We start from the raw sequence: 21,373 nt of genomic DNA on the forward strand, positions 1-21,373 counted from the left end.
TACATGGAAATGACATACAGTGAGTCTCAAACTCCATTGTTTCCTCCTTCTTATATAAATCTCATTTGTTTAAACGACCTCCGAAGAACAGGCGAATCTCAACATAACACCGACGTAACAGTCGGGATCATTAATATGTACGCACCCAATATTTGCATATGCCAGCCCATGTTCAAGGCATTACACAAGGGCAGCCAGTATTAACGTCTGGATTTGTGCACAGCTGAATCATCAGACTAGGTAAGCAAGCAAGGACAGTAGCGAAAAATGGCAGATGGAGCGATAATAACTGACATGATCCATGATATCATGATATTTTTAGTGATATTTGTAAATTGTCTTTCTAAATGTTTCGTTAGCATGTTGCTAATGTACTGTTAAATGTGGTTAAAGTTACCATCGTTTCTTACTGTATTCACGGAGACAAGACTGTCGTTATTTTCATTTTTAAACAGTCTGTATAATTCATAAACACAACTTCATTCTTTATAAATCTCTCCAACAGTGTAGCATTAGCCGTTAGCCACGAAGCACAGCCTCAAACTCATTCAGAATCAAATGTAAACATCAAAATAAATACCATACTTACGCGATTAGACATGCTGCATGACGAACACTTTGTAAAGATCCATTTTGAGGGTTATATTAGCTGTGTGAACTTTGTTTATACAATGAGTCGAGAACTCGGGAGGGGGCGGAGAGCGCGAGCAATTAAAGGGGCCGCAGCCTGAATCGGCGCATTTCTAATTATGCCTCAAAATAGGCAGTTAAAAAAATTAATTAAAAAAAATCTATGGGGTATTTTGAGTTGAAACTTCACAGACACATTCAGGGGACACCTTAGACTTATATTACATCTTGTAAAAAAATCGTTCGATGGCACCTTTAATGAAGTAATTGAAGTAATTACCTAAACAAGTATAATTACTTTTTTTGTAGTTTAAGTAGTCTTGCAGTATGACAAATTAATTCTAAATTAAAACACCATATGCAAGTAAATTCTGCATGCCTATAGTGATTTTACATTTATTTATTTATTTTTTTGTAGTTTGTTTGGCCTGGCCCTTTACAAAATGCTTAAGAATGCACTTAATCTTGTAGTTCAGTTGTATGAAGCTATCTTATTTCATTTGGATAGAATAGCAGTAAAACCAGTAAAGTCACTTTAATTCGCCTCATTTTTAAATAAACAGTAAGTGAATAAATTCTGTGAAAGTTCACTACAAACTATGAATCACCTTTTTAGTTTACAACCATATGTTTTTTCATGGTTTATTCATAAGTGTATGAACACGTCTGAAGTGAGGGCAAATGAGCATGTCTGAACTGATCCTTAAGGCCATGCTGATATATTGGATTCATTGAAAACATGTTTATTTTTTAAGATTTGTCTAAAAGTACAGATGGCACATTGATAAATGATCAGGGTGTGTAGTCTAGAATCACCTCAGCTTTTTATTGACATGGTGGGCGTGTTTTCTTTTTATGTTAAATGTCAAGCCCTTAACGTTTAAAGAAACATACTCTCGGTTTGAACCACTAACTTGTTCACTGAGTGGCAAGTAGGCCATTTTATGTGTGTGCAACTAGTCTGAGTGATTTACTGATCTCAGATAAACGCTGATTAAAAACAGATTGTGCCGGTCTGTGTTCTAAGTACTTTTATTGCATTTCTTAGGCCGCAGTACACACTGACAAGGTGAGCCCACTGAAGGAAAAGTCTGCCGCTGCAGAGAACGGATCTGTCCACACTGATTCAGTCACTGCGGAGCCACAGGTGTCTGCTGACGAGGACGAAAAGCCACAGAGACAGGAAGAGGAGGATAAAGAGGAGCTAGAGTTTCCTCATGATCTGCTGCCCAGCATAGACCTCGACCTCAGCACTGAGCTCAATCTCACCTGGGGAACCTCACTTGGGTAAGTCTCAACAATTTCTTTCTCTCTCTCTCACACACACACACATTTATTTCCTCAAGAGAATTTTGAGGAGTAGACCTGTCATCAGACACTTATCAAGGGGCAAGTTTCAACAGGATGGCTGATTCTTATGAAAAGTTGTTCACATCTGATGCAAATTTTTCCACCTTTCAGTTATGTTTTGCATAGACGTGTCTGGTAAACTATTTTTTTTTTTTTTTGTGTGCAAGTTTTGCATTCTAGAGACAAAAATAAAGAGATTAAAGAACTGATAATTGTTAATGTGTCTAGTGTAATTAAAGGGATAGTTCATCTGAAAATTAATTTTCTTTCATCATTTACCCTCATATCCTTCTAAACTTTAATGACTTTCAAGGACAGATATTTTGAAAAATGTCTCATGCAGGTTTGGAATGACATTAGTGTGAGTAAATCAGAATGTTATTTTTAGATGAGCTATCTTTTTAAGGTACCATTAAATTGTGAGCTCACCTAGGAATTGAGGAAGCAAAGAATAATGCAAGTTCATATCAGTCTTGAAACTGAAAGCCACAGATTAGATTGGACTCTGACACTTGCCCAGTGGTATATGTCTTACTATGTTTCACAATCAGAGCAAAACAAAACACAGGACTTATTCTACGAAGATCCTTCCTTATACTCGCTTGGCTGGATAAACATAGAGTGAATTTCCATTAATCTCTGACTCATTCCTATGGAAAACTTGACGGAATGGACAATTGGCAGGCCTACAAAAGAGCTGCAGTTAAGGTGGTACAGCCAAGGCACACTCCAGTGACTTTTATTTTACATGATTTTATGGATGTAATGCTAATGAAAACGAAAGGCTTGTTTGCAGACATAAATATTTTACATTATGAAATATTATTTATACATATGTTTTCTATTATATATACCTCTATATTAGTATGTTGTGTATTAGGGTGATTTTAACAACATTTTTGAAGAAAACAGCAAGAGTTTTGTAGAAATGTCCAAGTAATTTCTGCTATTAGGTTTCTAAAGGACTTAGAATATTTATTTTATGATCTGAATCACTTTAAACATCTGTAGACATATGACAAGATCCTGGATAGTCTCAGACATATGACAATTCTAGGACTAAAATGACAAAAATTGTGAATGTTATGAATTTCTCGCTAATAAACTGTTCAATGCATCACACAGCCTGTTAGTATAATGTTTGGGTATAAAGGACATTTATTTGTGTATGTGTGTGTATAGTTGTGAGCAGGTGGGCTTGGGTGAGATGAAGAATGAGGCTGTGGCACTGGGTGGCACTGCCAACCCTCTGCTGGCAGGCCTAGAGCACTACATGGAGGCCAGTCCACCAGTAGTGGGCCTCATAAAGAGGTAACAGAGGAATAATGAAAATGGAGACAGAGAGATACCAGTCTGCTATGGCATAATAGATGGACATTTTTAATTTGGCCAAAGTTTATCATGTTTTCATAGATGTAATAGATTTTGGTGAGATCTCTTTTGCTCCATTTTGTGTTCTGGCTGTGGCTATTGATGTGTGCTGTGTAAATGGAGTTTTATTTTCCTCCCAGTAAGCACAAAACTTGTTTACATTTCATTGCATTTTAGCTGAAGTTAAGTTACGCTGCAGTACATTGTTTTAAAAATGTTCGACAAACAACACAAAGACGTAAAAAAGAAAAAAAATGGCATAATCAAAACAAGACATGGGTTACAAAAAATTATCAACACCAAACAGCTACTTTGAGAAAAGTGACAATATGTATATAATTAAATATAAATATACCTAAAGTATATTTGACCTAAAGTCAAAATCTATGTTAAATACTTTAATGTTTTTACTAAAATGGAACAAAACTGTTTGTGTAAATTCTTATTTAGGTTTATATAATGCAATCAGTGCATTTAAATGAAAAAGGCTTAAAAATGTAGCAAAAATATTTTTGTTTTTTAGAATGTATGTTTATGAGCAAAATACAAATATAGCAAAATATAAATGTGGTAATGACAATTATAAAATGTTGCTGAAACATTGTGAAAATGTTTTTTTTTTTTTTAAATACATAAACATTTTATTTACACTGACATATTTAAGTATTTTGTATAAAAACGTTATCACAAAACTTAAAATGTAGCTGTGCTTACTGGATTTGTGGTTTGTCGAATATGTTTGGCTTTACAGTTGGTAGAGCTGGTTTGCTGTGAACTAAACTAGTGTTGTTATTGGTTGGTTTTTGATTGGGCCACTGAAATGACTCTTTAACACGCTTGCATGAGGTGAAAACGTATGGTTTACCACACTAGATCGATGTACAGCGTGAGAGGTGTCCTCCTTAACCGGAAGCCATGTTTGAGTGTGGTGTGTGTATATTTGCGGGTGTTTTGTGTGTGTGTGTGTGTGTGTGTGTGTGTTCTTTTTTTTTTTCCTGTTAAGAGAGAGTTATCAACACATTAACACATCTGCTTGCAATTGCTTAGACAGATGAGATCTCCATTCATACTTGACATGTTTACTTCATGTTAGTTTCTCTCAGCTAAATATGACGTACCATGTCAGAGTAAACGGTTTATTTTTAAACTATTGATATATTTATTAATATTATTATTTATTTATTCTTTTCGCATCATGCTTTTATGCTGGAAGGTCTATAGAAACTCTAAGGCGAAGGGCAGAGTTTTGTGGGTATTGAACTGCTGCTGGACAGTGCAGTAGGGAGTGGCTGCAGTTCTGTAATTCATGCAGACATACAGTATGCCAAAAGGCCTCAGGTTTTTAGCATATACAAGCATAATTGCTGTAACTTAAACTGCAGTACAGCTGTCTGACTTTCCAGTTATGCCAGAGAAGGGTTATAAACTTTTTTTCTGGCCTCCTCTGAATGGGAGTGTCAGCTTCTAGTCAAAATCATTTACTGAAAAAAGAAAAAGGCTGCGTGCTTGAGCCTGTTGTCATCTATATCAGTGAGCTGGCAGATCACATGACCACTGTGTTCCAATTGAGAAACACTTGAGGATCTGCTCCCTCATTTATTTCCATTTGAGGTGAAGGTGATTGATAGATTTTTAGTGTAAAATGACAGGCATAAATGTGTTAGCTAAGCTGTCTCTGTACTTTTAATACCCCTGGAGGCACAGAGAGAGAGAACACTAGGTGAGACATGCAGTGGGGAGGAAGCATGGTTGTCATATTAGATCAGCTGTAGCTATTTTATTGGGATGTTAGTCACTTACTGTGTTTCAGCTCTTGAAACGTTATATACAGTCACAGTGATTCACCAGGTTGTATAATGTCTGCAGTAATAAATTTGTTAGCATTTTGCAGTTTTTTTGGCGGGTGCTCTTCTATCATACGCATAGGTAGTCAATTACGCTAATTACACTGCACTAAAAGCATTGATGCATTAACCTTGATCTAAAACGTGACTTTTCTGCCAAGTCTATCAGACTTTAGCCTATGACTTCTCTGAAGGCTTTTACTTGGCAAACACTCTTATTTCAGCTTTTGAAAATTACAAAGTTTTCAGCATGTTGATTATAATCTCAATGAAAATTATGCATGATTGCAAGTGATTTATAAAGTTGAATTGAGGAAATGAAGTGGTTTACCCATTGAAAAAATTCATGATGGTGTAAAGTCAAACCTAGATGTTTTTGATGCGTGCACTGAAAAAAATCCTTTTATTAAGCAATTTTTTAATAATCAACTTAATCAGTTTTTTCCCAGTAAAATTATCTAAACATCCTTAAAATAAGATACATTTACTTGAGAAGAAAAATTGCATATGATAAAAGACTTTCAATAAATGAATTCACTACATTTTATGTTAAATATGCTATTGAGATAAGAAATATAAGCTTAATTCAAGATATATTCTTATTATCTTATGCAATTTTGCTTCTCAAGTAAATTTACCTAGTTTTAAGACAACAAACATTTTGTGCTGTGTGTGTGTTTAGTTTCTTATCCTTTTAAAACACTTAGTTGTGCTCATGCATGAATTCTCATCCTGTCTCTGGCATGAGGTGGAGTGGAGTGCTTTGGCTTGGTGTGGAATGAACAACTAAATGTATCTAAGAGCATATTTAGTCTAATGTCTCTTTTCTTGGTGAACGTTGATAGCTGTGATGGTGACCAAGTTTCTACTGAGACCCAGAACCACTTGTCTAGCACACCTCAGCAAGATATTCCATCCCTCAGTCCTTTGGCTGCCCAGGTGGATTATGAACTCCAGGAAGCATTAAAGGAATGTGAGGACGAAATGACTGCTCTTGGCATATCCTCCCATGTAGACACATGGACTGCAGGTGATCTGGATAGGTGTTCCTCCTTAGTCCTGCCTGAAAATGATGAGAAAAATGAACAAACTGAGAAGGCTGAAGTCAAAAAGGATTTTGGTACATCTTCACAAAAACCTGTCAAAATTCATGGAGGTTGCCATGGAAATGAAGCACACAAAAATGACTCCTCAGCAGGTGAAGAGGGGGTGTTTAGCTTCAGAGATTATATTCTTGGCAAAAAGCAAACTAATACTTTTACAGATGGAGCTAAGGATGTCAAAAACATCAAGGATATAACAGAAAACCACAGTGAGGAAACTAGACAGCTGTCAGAGGCAGAATGGCAAACAAATTCAGAGATAGAGACTAAAATACACACAGCTGAGAACATAGCTGATCAACAAACAACACCTAGCATATGGAAAGGTACACAAACAACATCAGAGATGGATGCAGCAAAGGAAACACTTACCCAGGATCAATCAATACAAGATATCTGCTCTTTGAAATACACCCTGGAGGATGAGAGCACACAAGATGAAAACAAAATAAATGTTATAGCACACACAACCCAGAAAGAAAACGGAGGAATTCAAGAGTTAAATCCTGTGATCGAAGAAGTCATCAGTTCTGCAGAAGCTACACAGATGATTCAGAATTCAAACAGAATGAAAATAGAGATGCATAGTCAGTTAATTAGTGATTTACTGGCATGCCAATCCCCACATATGGATAAACATTCTGGTCACTCGTTACACTTAGAAGCTAAAATAAGCGTACAACCAAACATACAAAAACAGGTGGAGTCAGGGACACAGCAGCAGATAAGTGGACAGATAGAAACAAACACAAAAGTAGTATCAAGCCTTGAGCATCAAAGACAGGAATTAGGACTCCCAGAACAGCTGAGTCCTGAGGGTAAACAATTGATCTGCTCCCCACCTCCAGAACCCGAGGCTCACCAAGCTCATTTTTCCCTGGCTGAGGCTCCACCTACCCTGATACAACACTCTCCACAGGGGCCTGAGCAACATGATGACCAGGATCAGACAGATGGACCCTACAAATCAATATCAGAAGGTGAAACCATACACCACAACCACTGTACGACAGGGGAAGTTAAACATGAGAAAAATGTGTCTAAGGCATCTGCTGTTGTGATTGATTTCTGCCAAGCTAAAACAGCCTCTGAACATGAGCCCGAAGGGAGATATGACTTAGAGACATGTCCACTGGAGCTGGAGAATGGACCTCCTTTAGGCAGTGGAGCTGGCGCACACACAGCACTGTGGGGGAATTCACACTCTCTGAGCCGAGCCAGTGCAGAAGAGGAGGAGGAAGAGAGTGCCCTTGAACAGGCTTCAGCAGAGTCCGCTGCCTCCACATTGCTACAAACAACACCCACAATGCCAGAAATGATAGAAAGTGAGGGAGAGAAGAAGAGTGATGATGCGTTCCAAAGTGTCGCAATAATAGTACAAGCAGCAGAGGGAGAATCGGCAGTGCTGGAAGCGGATGAGTCTCCAAGCTCACAGGGAACATTAACTGAAATTACGGCTGAACAGGGACAACAATGCACCTCAGTAATTTTTCCAAAGATTAAGTGCTCACCTGTTCAGAAAGAAAAGGCGACTGAGGAGAGCTGTGGCAACAAAATGCCACACAACTCAACAGAGAGCGTGGGGAAGGGAGGGGGTCTGCCAATCGCACTCTCCCCAGCCGGAAACGAGAAAACAGGCATGGTCGGCAAAGAGGACAAAGCTCTGGTCACCTATTCCTCTCCAGGCGTCCTTGGAACATGTGACTGGAAGGCGGAGAGTTCTCGATCAAAGAAGAGAAAAGGAGAGAGTGAAGAGGAGGGGAAAGAGACAAGCGAAGGAGGAGCACAGAACGGAGGCAGGGTGTCACAGACAGAGACAGCAACCGAGACGTGTCCATCCCACCGCATCACAGCATCACTAGCGGCAACACAAGACGAGAGTGACCTCATCCTTCCTGTCACAGCTGGCACAGCCCTGTTTCCTCTGACCATCAACAGAATAAACGACTGCGTCTCCATCAGCCCACCCCCTCCTCTTTCTCACATAAACTCTACAGAGACAGAAGCACTGAGAGAGGAAGAGGCTAATCTGAATCCAAGCCCAAGTGCATCAGGAGCAGAATTGCTAGGCAGTGATAGATCATTTCCACCAGCGGTTTCTTCGGAAAACGAATGCCTCACTGCGCAAGCCAACAATCAACAGGTACAGAGCTCTTCACAAACTAGAACCACAAACTGTGACACATCCATCAAGACAGAAACACAGCAACAAAAGCAAGAAACAACCCCTACAAGTGAAGACAAATCGCAATCAACTAAGCTACAAGTGAACATGAGGGATATCGCTGAAATTTGTACCAAAGTGGAAGGGCGTATATCCCCAAAAGGTATGCAGAGCTCTTTTGAGGACCAAAAGGATACAGTGTTGAAAGGCCAAAGGACTGAATGTGCCTCTCTGCCTCCACTGATGGTATTTGAAAGTCTACGACACCCAGTAAAAGAGACTAGCTTCAACTTTAAAGGTTTTCTCACCATCAACAAACCGGAAATAGAAAAGGAAAAATCCAATGCAAAAAAAGAACCTACTGCTTTTGAGGAAGGAGGTAAAGAGGAAAGAAATGGGAAGCAGCGAGAAAATTTGGAACAAGCGGAAATTACATATAAAGAATCAAAGGACTGCAAAGAAACAACCAGCACATCTCAAGAGCAGGGTGAGACTACTGTAAAACTTGAAGAAAATGTTAATGTAAATATGGGTGGTTGTGAAGAAAGTAAAGTAACAGATGAAGCTGATGTTAACAAAAAAAATCCTGTTATATTTTCATCACTGTCAGCTGCAGGCGTGACCACCAGTGTTACTGAAACAAAGGATGCCGTTAATGAAATTCTGGAAGAAACTGAAGCAATTAAAGAGAACCAAGAATATAAAGAGTCTTTGAATGTTACTCAGATCAGTCCAAATGATACAGATGAGTCAGCGTCCACTGAGAAGGATAGTGTTTTACTACAGGATGTTTCTCTACAAGAGGGTCGTAATGACAGCCCCGCTGTGGATGGTGAGCGGGCTGATATCACTATGTCTGAAGGAGTTGAACAGAGACATATAGAAGTGGTACTTGGCAGCAAGGAAAGACTGAATGACGAGACTGATAAATCAAAGGGATGTGGGTTACCTGAAGCAAGTGATATAGAAGTAACATGTCCAAATAATTCAAAGAATCTTGTGAATGACAGTCAAGAGCAAGAGAAATACACACATGAAGAGGAGTCAATGGTAAAAACCAGCTCATTGTCTCCAGCAGCAGCCCCAAACACAGACAGCATGTGTCCTCGCACTCAACCAGACAAGAAATCCTACACCGAGCAGCCTACTACAACCTCAGAGATGTCACTCCTGTTAAAAGCAGATAAGTGTGCAGACATGCTGCCCTATCAGACAGAATCACAGTTCAGTGGTGAAATAATGAAAAGTGATGCAGCAAATACTGAAGACACAACAGTCCCTTCTCTTCCTGCAGCGGAAACTACAGTACCAGAACAAAGTGATCTTTCCTCAACCACTAAACAAAGCACTATCAGTGATGCCAGGGATGTGTCTGTCATTGTACTAAAGGCTCCAGGCCCAATGCTGAGTCACTCTGAGTCCATTAATGACTGTGATATTGCTGTTGCAGGAACTGGGGAGCATTACAGTGTGAACCACGTGTGCGTGTCTGACATAGAGATTGTAAATAATATTGCAGGCAAAACAAATCAGCAATCAGATGCAAATGAAGTCATGTTAAGAAAACAAAATGCAGATGATGCGCCCTACACTGTTGGTGTCTCCGCACAGGAAATTGCAGCATCATCTGGGTCCCTTCTGCTTACAACTGACAGACCAGAACTGGCAGGTTGTGCACCACTAGTCTCAAAAACCTCAGATATTGTTGGAAATGCAAAGATGAAAGAGAATGAAGCATCTAAGGACACTGTAGAATTTGATATTGGTCAAGAAGGGAAGAGAGAAGGACATGTAAATTCTAAACATGAAAATGATTTGTGCAATGTACCTACAAATGTTACAATAGACAAGGAGTTACTTAATAAAGACATATCTGAAGGATTCAAGCAGGTGAAGGGAGAAGAGCAAAACAAGGAGTCCGTGAAGGAAAAAAATGAAACTATTGCCTCTCAGGATAAAGGAAATGAACAGAAAAATGGGAAGCAGGGCGAAAGAAAGGAGCAAGAAGAAATGGCTTTTAGGGAGCAGAAGGACAGCAGAGTAGAAACAAATACCTCTGAAGCATCTTGTGTTGATGAGATGCTTCATTCTCAATCTGCTTTGACAACACAAAGTCCTAATGATGACAACAAATGTGATTCTCTCCTGATGAACTCACAGGACAATCTTGATACACTTCTGACTGAAGAACCTGTTCAAGATGTGTCTGTAGACAATGTAAGAATTAATACAGATGTATCCGAAGGATTCAGGCAGGTGATGGGAAGAGAGCAAATCAAGGATTGTGTGAAAGAAAACGAGAGACACAATGTAAAATCTGTCACAGAAAAGGACAGCAAAGAAAAGACACATACCTCTGAAGAACAGAATAAGACTACCGCAAAAGAAAATATTGATCAAACACAAGGAGAGAACCAGACGTTAATAAATCTCTTCAAGCTATCAGGAGAAGAAAAACTATTAAATGAAACCATTCCAAGAGGAAAATTGCAGTCTAGTCTTGTGTCTGATCCTGGTTTAACCTCTAAAGGGATTATAGAAGAGGCTCTGGGTTGTAGAGGGGCACCAACTGAAAAATCTCCTCCAGTCATTGATCAGACCCTGTCTGCAGTGGCGAATGCTTTTCCCGAGAGAGACCACACACAAGATCTGAGGGCCTTGAGCCAGTCAGATTTGGCATTTTCACAATCCCAAGAGCTTCAGCAGCAACAGAAGTTTATGAGTGCCCCAGAAGCAGTGTTAAGTGTGGGTAAAAGCAATGGTTTAGAAAATGCTGAATCTGATAATCATGCAGATCCTGAGGCAAGTGAAACGCAAGAGAAAGTGATGGTGTATTGTAGTACAGAGGCTCAAAGTTCCCTAAACAGCACATCAGAGAGTGCCATACTGGTGGGGGGCAATGACAAAGATGTTGCTGTGTACAATGTATGTCCACAGAATGAAGAGCAGAGTATGCAAACTATAGATCTGAGTGGTGGGAATTCTCCTGTTTGTGTTGAAAGTACTTCAAGTGAAATTCAAACACAGGCAGCTCCCAGCTTGTCTGGAATGGCATTGTCAGCTTCTGAAACTTCAGAAGTCAAAAAGGTTATAGAGGCTACAGAGGCAAAAGAGCCTTCCATCTCAGCATCACAGGAAAGTGTGAGTAAACATGCAGAATGTGCCAAATCACAGACTAGTGTGGACAAACATGGAAATGTGTGGGATGAAATCCTTGACACCAAGAAAGGCTCAGAACTTCCTATAAATCACTCAAGTGGGTTCTCTGTGCTTCCCAGCCTCTCACACCATGAAGCACGACTAAAAACAAATGAGAAATATTTCGACTCTGTTACCCCTGGAGACATTGGAAACACTGAGATCAGACCTAATTCAATGAGTGATGTTACACAGATGTCTACTGCAGGAACTTCCCAACTTCAGCAAGTGAAAGAGTTAGTTTTTCAGCCCTCTGATGGGCAGCTCTCCACCATATCCACTGACTGTCTGCTCCAGGAAAGTATTAAAGAGGAAAAAAAGATAAGTGTGGATTATGCCTCTAAAGATTCAGTAGAGTTCAACGCTCCTAATTCCGCTCACCAATCTGAGACAGCTGTCTGGAGGATGGAGCAGCTTAATAAGCATTTGTCAGAGCAATTCCCAGTCGGTACCCAAAACACAGAGGAGCAGGTTACACAGTGTTCTGAACAGCAGCTCATGCAGTTACATGTAAGAACTTGTTCAGACCCTGAAAACACAATCAGTACTATGAAAGCAGAAGGCACTGTTTCAAATGACAGACAACAGCCAGAAGGAATTCAAGAAGAGATAAGTAAGCAGATAGAGGATGAAGAAGAGAATAAAACCTTTGAAAAAGAATGCATAGAAATGTCCAAAAGGGCTGAATCTAAGTCTTCAGAGACTGTAGTGAAAGAAAGCATATCCAAAGAAAACCTAAGCAAGTTGGAGGAGCACTCTTTATCTTCTCTTGATGAAGCAATAGTCGGTAATGTAGACCAATCTGTAGAAGAAGTTACTGATGAGACGCTGACTGAGATGAAAATGGTTATGCCATTGCTATGCCCTGAGACCGCTGTCTACTTGGTGACTGACCCCCAGGATTCCCTCCAGCCCCCTCTCACAGTCAATCAACAGTCTAGTCAGCAGCCCACCAAGTCTTTTATTCAAACTTTACGTGAAAATGTCACAGATACTTCTAAAAGTAGCACCAAACAAAATCCTGACATAGCAGATAGCTATCGTGGAGACATAGAATCGCTTCTAACTGAAAAAACAATACAGAAAGATTACAGTGACGCTTGTGAAGAGGAAGTCGGCAAGGTGTCCGAAGCTGCAGATGTGTTGCTGGGTTCAGGCCCAGGAACAGTGCAGGTATCACAGGTTAAAGACAGTTCAGACAGACGAGGCTTAAGTGTAGTCTCTGTACCTGAGAGGTCAGTCAACTCTTCTGAATGTTCTGATTGGCTCAGAGCTCTGAAGGAGGCAGCCTCCATGTCTCAGATCATTCCAGAGCACAGAGATGAGACTACCTGTGGAGCTACAGAAAACAGGTACTTTTCAAATTGATGTGTTTATTTTTAAAATGAGTGACAGTGAGGGAAAGTGACTCTGTTGCACTCATAGAAATGTCAAAAAAAATGTCGTGGTTTTCATTGACACACACACACAGATACATATTACATTTTTTATTAAGAACAGTGTATCCCAGAACCTGGACTATCAACATAGGTGTAAACAAGTATGTTTTATGATTGTGTGATGTTTTTTGTGAAAATGGAGACAAGTACAAGTACTACAGCCCATTATCTCCTGAGAGTGACCTCAACAGTGACATCAACTTGTGCCCTTTAGTGCAAGAAAGAATCCTTTCATACCCACGCACAAACACACACTGTGCTTCTCATATTTGAGCGAGACACATACACTTGCACGCATACAGGCTATAAGACGTTTACATTGAGACAAACAGTAAGCGTAATTTATTCATCTGCTCTTTCTGTTTATTTTTCTTTACAGACCATTTGAAACCCTTGGTTCGCCTCAGGCTGAACTAGAATTCCGAACCCCAACTGAGGAATATTTCCCCCTTGCTACTGATGAGAGTTTCCCCCCTGCTCCTGAGAAGAGTTTTCAACCTGTTATTGAGGAGATTTTGCCCCCTGCTACTGCGGAGAGTTTCCCCCCTGCTCTTGAGAAGAGTTTCCACCCTGCTATTGAGGAGAGTTTCCCCCCTGCGCCTGAGGAGAGTTTCCCCCCTGCGCCTGAGGAGAGTTTCCCCCCTGCACCTGAGGAAAGTTTCCCCCCTGTGCCTGAGGACAGTTTCCCCCCTGCACCCGAGGAGAGTTTCCCCCTGCACCTGAGGAAAGTCTCCCCCCTGTGCCTGAGGAGAGTTTCCCCCCTGCACCTGAGGAAAGTCTCCCCCCTGTGCCTGAGGAGAGTTTCCCCCCTGCACCTGAGGAAAGTTTCCCCCCTTTGCCTGAGGAGAGTTTCCCCCCTGCACCTGAAGAGAGTTTCCCCCCTGTTACTGAGCAGCCAGAAGAACAAGAAGACTGCAGGTGAGACCTCATAAATACCCCTTATTATTAGTTGTTATTAGTTATTACTGAACTTAACCATATTGCTATATGGGTGTTCAAAGACCTATTTGTTGAATTGTCTTTAAAGAACAGGTTTAACATCAATGAGCATCGCACTTAGCTTTCTTCTGGTGACTTTTCTAGTTCTCTCTGATTTTATTATTACCTCCTACTCCCTCTATTCATTCTATATCTGCTCTGTTGCAGCAGCCACAACATATGAAAGTGGAGCACTTGGTGGTTGTCAATCAAAGATTTTAGCCTAGCACCTCATTTAGAAAGACACGTGGGAGCCAGAGAGACAGAAAGATAAAACGAAAGAGAGAGTGGTGTACAAAGTGATAGGCAGTGAAAATGAGGGGAAATAAGAGAGACAAACTTTGACTGTGTGCATTTGCCCCAGTATCTCTGAGCGCCCAACACTTTGTTACTTGTCACAGATGTGGACTGAAGGAATTTTGTCTGTATCTGTCAGTATGTGTGTGTGCGTGCACATGTCTTGCTAAAGCATGCATATGTGTTTGCTATTTGCACCAACGCCCTCACATGAGGTCATACCAAGAGGTCTGTCCGTCTGGAACAAAAGCCATAGTTCAGGGCAGCTCCAGTTGAGAATATTACTCAGTGTGAGTAGATAGATAGATAGATAGATAGATAGATTGACACTCACAAGAGACTGATAGACAGGGAGAGAGATAGGGAGAAATAAAAGAGAGAGGGAGTGTAAAGTGGCTGCCTGAGGAATTTTGAGTGGCTTGCCTAAAAGAATAGTCGCACACTTTACTTTGGGTGCTGATCTCGGGTGAGTTCTACACTGTCTTTTGCTGTTTAAAATGTTTTTCTCTTTTGATTTGACAAATAGTGGAAGTTGCTGGAGAATACAGACTGGGTATTTGGAGAGATGCTAATTACAGATGGTTTGTGATGATCTCACTGGATAGATGGGGGGAGGTACAGTAGGAAGACAGGGAGGGAATAAGGAAGTGTGTTGTGAAGTCTCTCTCTTTCTGTCTTTCAAATTTGCTGGCTTGTTCACGCTTTGTTTTGACAGCATCAGACAACTGATGATAATGATTTGCTCTCTGTTGACAGAAGGTTAAATTCCATTATTGTAAGGAATGAAGTAGATTACACAGGACTTTATGGTTGCAGTTAAGATACCTTTGCTCTTGGTAATGTGAGATGTTGTGTCACTGCTAGACCTGCTTTTAGACTTGAACCGGAAAAAAAAATGCTGTAATACGTATCGTTTGTGGCATGCAAATTTACTTTATTTAATTTTGGGATGCTTAGAGATGGTGTTTTGAACAATGTGGGTTTTGAGGGTTTGTAAATAAAGGAATTACATTGCACAACTCTAGCTTGAAGTTTATAGTCAGATGTTTTAGGCTAGCTACCAACTTTCCACAGCTACAAGCTAATATTATCTTGTTAAGATAAATGTGCCAATTTTAATAAAAGCCTGAGCAGCTACCATTTTGTTAAAGCTCTTATGTTACTCTTCAGAGGAAACTAGAGAGCTTGTTTATTTTCTGTAGTTATTTAGGAAACTGCACATTTTTCTTATAACAGCTGAATGGAAACAGCAATGTTATAAAATTATTATAATGTCCAGCTGACTGCAGTTGTGTTGAATTAGAATGTAATTTTAAGTTTATTTGAGAGCAATGCAAATTTTTACAGTGCCTACCACACATTTACCAAATAGGTCACATACAACAGGATTCTGTGTTTCCAACTTTCACACATTTTATATAGGGCAGCTGAATATGTAATTTCCCAAACTGTTCCATGTAATTTGGATGGCTTGTTCCATATTCCACATTTGAGGGTTCAATTCAATCTATTTTAAATCTACTTGTAATTTTACATCTAAAATGAATGAATGTATCTGTGTGGATGCAATAGCTCCCGAGAGAGAGGGGGAGAAAGAGGTAGGGGTTGGCTTGGAAACTTTGTGATGCGTGACAAGAGCTAAGCAACAGTTACCATGGCAACAAGTGTTAGTCATAGCAATTATTTTGAGTTAATGAAACAATGATTTTAGGGAAGCTTTGAAACGAAGCGCTTAGTCAAAATGTTTAACAATTATACATTATAAAACAAGACAATAGGCCCTAATAATTTAAATTAATAAAAGAGAACAGCGTGGCGTAGCTCAAACCTAACCACACTGTACTTGTCTAATTATGCCTTAAATATTGCTGTCAGTCAGTTTGATGGAGTGTGTGCATATAAGACTATGAAAAGTCTGTATGGTGGCTATTCTAACAGTAGTGGTGTTGTTTTTTTTATGGCTGGTAAAAACCAACTCCCCCCTGCTGCCTTTATTTTCTGCAGTCTGTTTGCTATTAAAAACCCTGTCTGGACCCATTCCTATGAACACAGCTGCTCCTGGGAGATTAGATTTTGTGTTTGTGCTCTTCTTATTAACTTGTTGTGTACATTAAAGTTGTGGTTTGTGGTTATGTCTAACATGCAATCTCCCACTATCCAGCTAAAGCAAAAGAAGGAGAGGATCATAATACTTTGATGCATACATAGAGTACGCCTGATTAGAGGGCAATTCTGCTAACTGTCTGCAACTGTTACTGAAAGGATAGTGCAATGCTATGTGCAGTTGTTTAGGCGGTGTGGTGGAGTGAGTTGTATTTTTAGTATGTGACATGAGGCACACCCCTTGATAGGAGCAGCTGAAGGGCTGTCTGCTGCTCTGCCTGTTGGATTAGGTTTTGTTTGTGATATTGCTTAGCTGTTGCCATTTTTCATTGCCAAGAGTACAGAAGGGTGATTTGGTAGGAGTGATATAACATTATGTGATTTATTATTGTATGAACAAGTATGCTATGTAAATATATATATATATATATATATATATATATATATATATATATATATATATATATATATATATATATATATATATATATACTATGCTATGCAAATATAAATACACTACCATTCAAATGTTTGGGGTTGGTATTAAGATTTTTGTTCAATAAGTCTCACCAAGGCAGCATTTATTTGACCAAAAATACAATAAAAAATAGTAATATTGTGAAATATTATTACAATTTAAAATCACAATTTCTATTTTATTATATTTTAAAATGTAACTAATTCCCATGATGACAAAGCTGAATTTTCAGCTGCCATTACTTCAGTCTTTAATGTCACACTGAAAACAGTTGTCCTGCTTAATATTTTTTGTGGAATATGTGATACATGATACATACGTGATACATTTTTTCAGGATTATTTGATGAAGAGAAAGTTAATCAAGATAAAGATATTCAAATAAAGAGCATTTATTTGAAATCTAATAGAAATAGAAGTCTTTTATATCATTAAAAATGTCTTTACTGTTACTTTTGATTAAATGAATGAATCCTTGTTTAATAAAAGTATACGTTTTATTTTATTTTATTTTTGTTAAATTGTTTGAGTTATGAGTCAAAAATGATGAAATATTATTAACAATAATAAATATAATTATTAAAAAATCTTGCTTTGTCGATGTCTGAGATGTGTTATCAGCTTTTTATTGCTGCTATTATACTATAACAATGGTTCTTTCGTGAACCATTTTATAGGTGACATTGCTTCTCTCCTTACCCTACCCTGTGTGTGTTTGCATGTGTATTTGTGGTGTTAATGTGGGGATATGTGTGTGTTGTTCAGGTCCCCTCTGATAAAAGCTGCTGAGAGGAGTGAGCCTGTCCCCTCTCCCTCATCACCCCCACCACAGCACAGCACTGCTCCTGCCCTCCCTGCCCACCAGCTGCAGGACACAGTCGAGTTCCCCACACCACCCCCTACCCCTCCAGACAGGGCTCCCTCTGAGCCTCAGACCCTTCCTCCTGCTGCTGCTCCTTCTGATCTACCCGAGACTCCCCCTGCTGTCATTCTGCCTCCTCAAATCCAACAGCTTCAGCACTCTGAACCTTCAGCAAGGTAGGATATAATCATTTACCCAGTGTGTGAATGCCACAAGTTCAGAGATGTTGTTTCACTTTAACTCAGTTTGTATTATTTTTGCTTTGTGGTTATTGTAAAGTACCTTCATGGTTTGAGACAATGAGGACAAATATTTTTACCAGTTAGATGTCCTTCCTGTGTGGCCATGACTATTCACATGTGGTGAGAAGTTATGAATATTGATTAGATTTATGTAAATTATTCTGACTAAGATATCAGTAACATCACTTTGCGTCTGGAGGGTTTTGTTGATTGTGCTGATAATAATAGCAGTGATGATCCTGAGGGATTTCTGCCACACACAGGATGTAAAGTATGTACAGTACTGTACACTGAGTACCTCAATACAACCTGTGTTTCCCTTGTTTCTGTATTCATTTTATGCAGCACCCAGAAATTAATTTACCATAAAGACTATTGGCACCAGGCTTTGTATGCATCTTCAAAGGACTGTATATGCTAAATACAGTGGCTCTAGAAATTATTTGGACAATTTAGTCATGCTTAAAATGTATAAAAGTTATTACATTTGTAAACAAAATGTAAAACCAAGTGGCATCTGCAAGCAAATGATTTTAGACCTTTTCTTAGGACTAAATTCGCTTTTGTAGACATTTTTACTTTTAATCAGTTGCCCTCAAGGTGATTTTTAGTGCTTGAAGTCCCTTCCTCTCAAGTTCACACAGATGTCCTAGCAGAGTAATCACAGGTGTAGTTCAGCACATAGGATACATGAATATGTTCCACTAACATATGATAGTCAGAAAGTGTCCAAATATATAAGAATATTTCTATTATTTTAGTACCTAAAAATAATTATTTAAAATACCACTTTGTGTAATGTTTTGCTTGAAAAGGGTGCTTATTTGCCAAATGTTTATTTTGTAATGTAATGCAAATATTCAAAAAGTTTTAAGTTTGTATTAATTGTCCAAATACCTTTTGGGGCCACTGTATTTATGCTATAATTCCATTCTAACATATGCATAAAAATCTCTATTGCTTTAAGAACAATGTTGCCATAAAGTGCATTACTGCTTTTGTAGATGACTCATTTCCGTTTGTGTACATTGTTGTAAAAGTTTATACATCTATAATCTGAAACTGTGCAATATTTGGATAAAGAGCAGGATGACTCAGCCATGTTGACAGGCGATGAGCTCAGCTTGCATTTCTTCTATAAGACAGCAGAGGGCGAGCATGTATGTGCACGTGTTTCTTTCTGTACTGGACCTGAACTCTGCTGCCCACTGCAGCATACAGTTTGTAACCACACATCTGAACAGGCATATAACCTACAGTTGTGTATAAACTGCCCTACACTGAAACTAGGGCAATGGTACACCTTTGTATCTTATACCCTTAAATGATATATAAGGCACAAAAGTGTACTTTTGATAGTACTGCTCTAGTGGCAAGCTATTGTATCCCCTACAATATTTGTACATTTTTGACAGTGTACATTGTGACCAAATGACCTGTCTAGTAACTTTAACCACATTTAACAGTACATTAGCAACATGCTAAAGAAACATTTAGAAAGACAATTTACAAATATCACTAAAAATATCATGATATCATTTATATTGTCAGTTATTATTGCTCCATCTGCCATTTTTCGCTATTGTTCTTGCTTGCTTACCTAGTCTGATGATTCAGCTGTGCACATCCAGACGTTAATACTGGCTGCCCTTGTCTAATGCCTTGAACATGGGCTGGCATATGCAAATATTGGGGGCGTACATATTAATGATCCCGACTGTTACGTAACAGTCAGTGTTATGTTGAGATTCGCCTGTTCTTCTGAAGTCTTTTAAACAAATGAGATTTACATAAGAAGGAGGAAACAATGGTGTTTGAGACTCACTGTATGTCATTTCCATGTACTGCACTCTTGTTATTCAACTATGCCAAGGTAAATTCAATTTTCAATTCTATGGCACCTTTAATTAATTCATTAGTGTCTAACATATGTATGTTATATAAATAAGTGTATATTATGCACATAAAATGAATCTGCTTTTTACACTTGTCTGGACTGAGAACCAAATCTTAAAATCGTATGTTTAAAAAGCAGCATTTGCATAATGAGATTTCTTTCAGAAATCCCCCACATCCAGCCAAATTAAAACTGATGTTCTCCTGAGGCGCCAGCTTGATGCATCTCAACATAAAACTTCCATTAGCGGAATGAAGCTTGTCCCCTCTGCAAACTACTACCAAGGGCATTCCCTCTTTATCCTTTCTTTTACTCTAGCCTTTACTGTTTCTTTCTCTTTGGAAAGTAATTTGTAGTATTTATGAGTTATGTATGAGTCAGTATTTAAACATAGTTCCAGTTTGTAAAACATGTTCAGGTAAACATTTACACATTTGTCATGGCAAAATGTAGCTCAATATATTCAATATATCAGACTCGATATAGTTCAATATATCAAGCTCAAGGTATTTATTATATCACTCTGATGGCAGATTTAAGGGTTTGACAGTCATAGCAAATATGAATATATTTCCCAGATATAAATAACTGAATTTGCTCTCTTTACTCCTGTACTATATTTGACACTGTAAGTTCAACCTAGATACTAAAAGCCCATGTTATGAATCTTTAAAAAAACTGCCTTTGCAATATCTTTCAGTGGCTGCACCACTTAAAAATTTAATTTTCAATTTCCTGTGTCTGAGCATAGGATGAAGTTGTCAGTACACACTACATACTATCTCTGTGTCACAGTATTGTTGTAAATGTCTTTTATTGTAAAATAATGAGTTAATTAATGTCATTCTGTCTTCTAGCTGAATGACACAGACAGACATTAAACTGGTGACAAGTCTTTAAAAAACCCCTTTGCTATTCTACTTGGCTGTATTTTTTCATCACTCTTGCTCTTGAAAATCAGAGTGAAAGAAAAATAGCCCCTGGTTTCTGCTGAGATGAAAACAAATGCTGCATATAGTTGATCCTGTTGAACACCTTCAAGCTATTTACACCCTTTGTTCACTGGGGGAGGTTTTTGCTTTCTGTGATCATTTTATATTTTTAAAATGTTTTGGCAGTGATTTGTCATGCAACGGTTTTGAAGAGTATGTCAAGCATTCCAGTTTTTTTATGTGGGTTAAAGGCATATGGATCACCATTTACCTTGTTACCTGTACCTGATATTTGTATATTTATATTAAAGGTGCTCTAGAATTAAAAATGGAATTTATATTGGCATAGTTAAATAACAAGTGTTCAGTACATGGAAATGACATACAGTGAGTCTCAAACTCCATTGTTTCCTCCTTCTTATATAAATCTCATTTGTTTAAAAGACCTCCGAAGAACAGGCGAATCTCAACATAACACCGACTGTT

The 21,373-nt window shown here is 38.7% G+C and overlaps 1 protein-coding gene across 7 annotated transcripts in view; it reads left to right on the forward strand.

Moving 5' to 3' along the window:
• Nucleotides 1-21,373, forward strand: part of tacc2 (transforming, acidic coiled-coil containing protein 2) — a 69,546-nt gene that overhangs the window by 14,368 nt on the left and 33,805 nt on the right. For 6 of the 7 annotated variants that reach the window (XM_048205073.1, XM_048205078.1, XM_048205076.1 and 3 more), the window contains 5 exons: nt 1,679-1,917; nt 3,163-3,291; nt 6,041-13,012; nt 13,479-14,017; nt 17,720-17,861. In XM_048205073.1, the coding sequence (XP_048061030.1) occupies nt 1,679-1,917; nt 3,163-3,291; nt 6,041-13,012; nt 13,479-14,017; nt 17,720-17,730 (7,890 nt within the window). In that variant the 3' untranslated portion in view covers nt 17,731-17,861. Of the gene's footprint in view, nt 1-1,678; nt 1,918-3,162; nt 3,292-6,040; nt 13,013-13,478; nt 14,018-17,719; nt 17,993-21,373 lie in introns of those variants that run through there. The other variant, XM_048205087.1, reaches the window with a different exon arrangement.

The sequence above is a fragment of the Megalobrama amblycephala genome, linkage group LG10, assembly GCF_018812025.1.
Source record: "Megalobrama amblycephala isolate DHTTF-2021 linkage group LG10, ASM1881202v1, whole genome shotgun sequence".
Classification (NCBI taxonomy): domain Eukaryota; kingdom Metazoa; phylum Chordata; class Actinopteri; order Cypriniformes; family Xenocyprididae; genus Megalobrama; species Megalobrama amblycephala.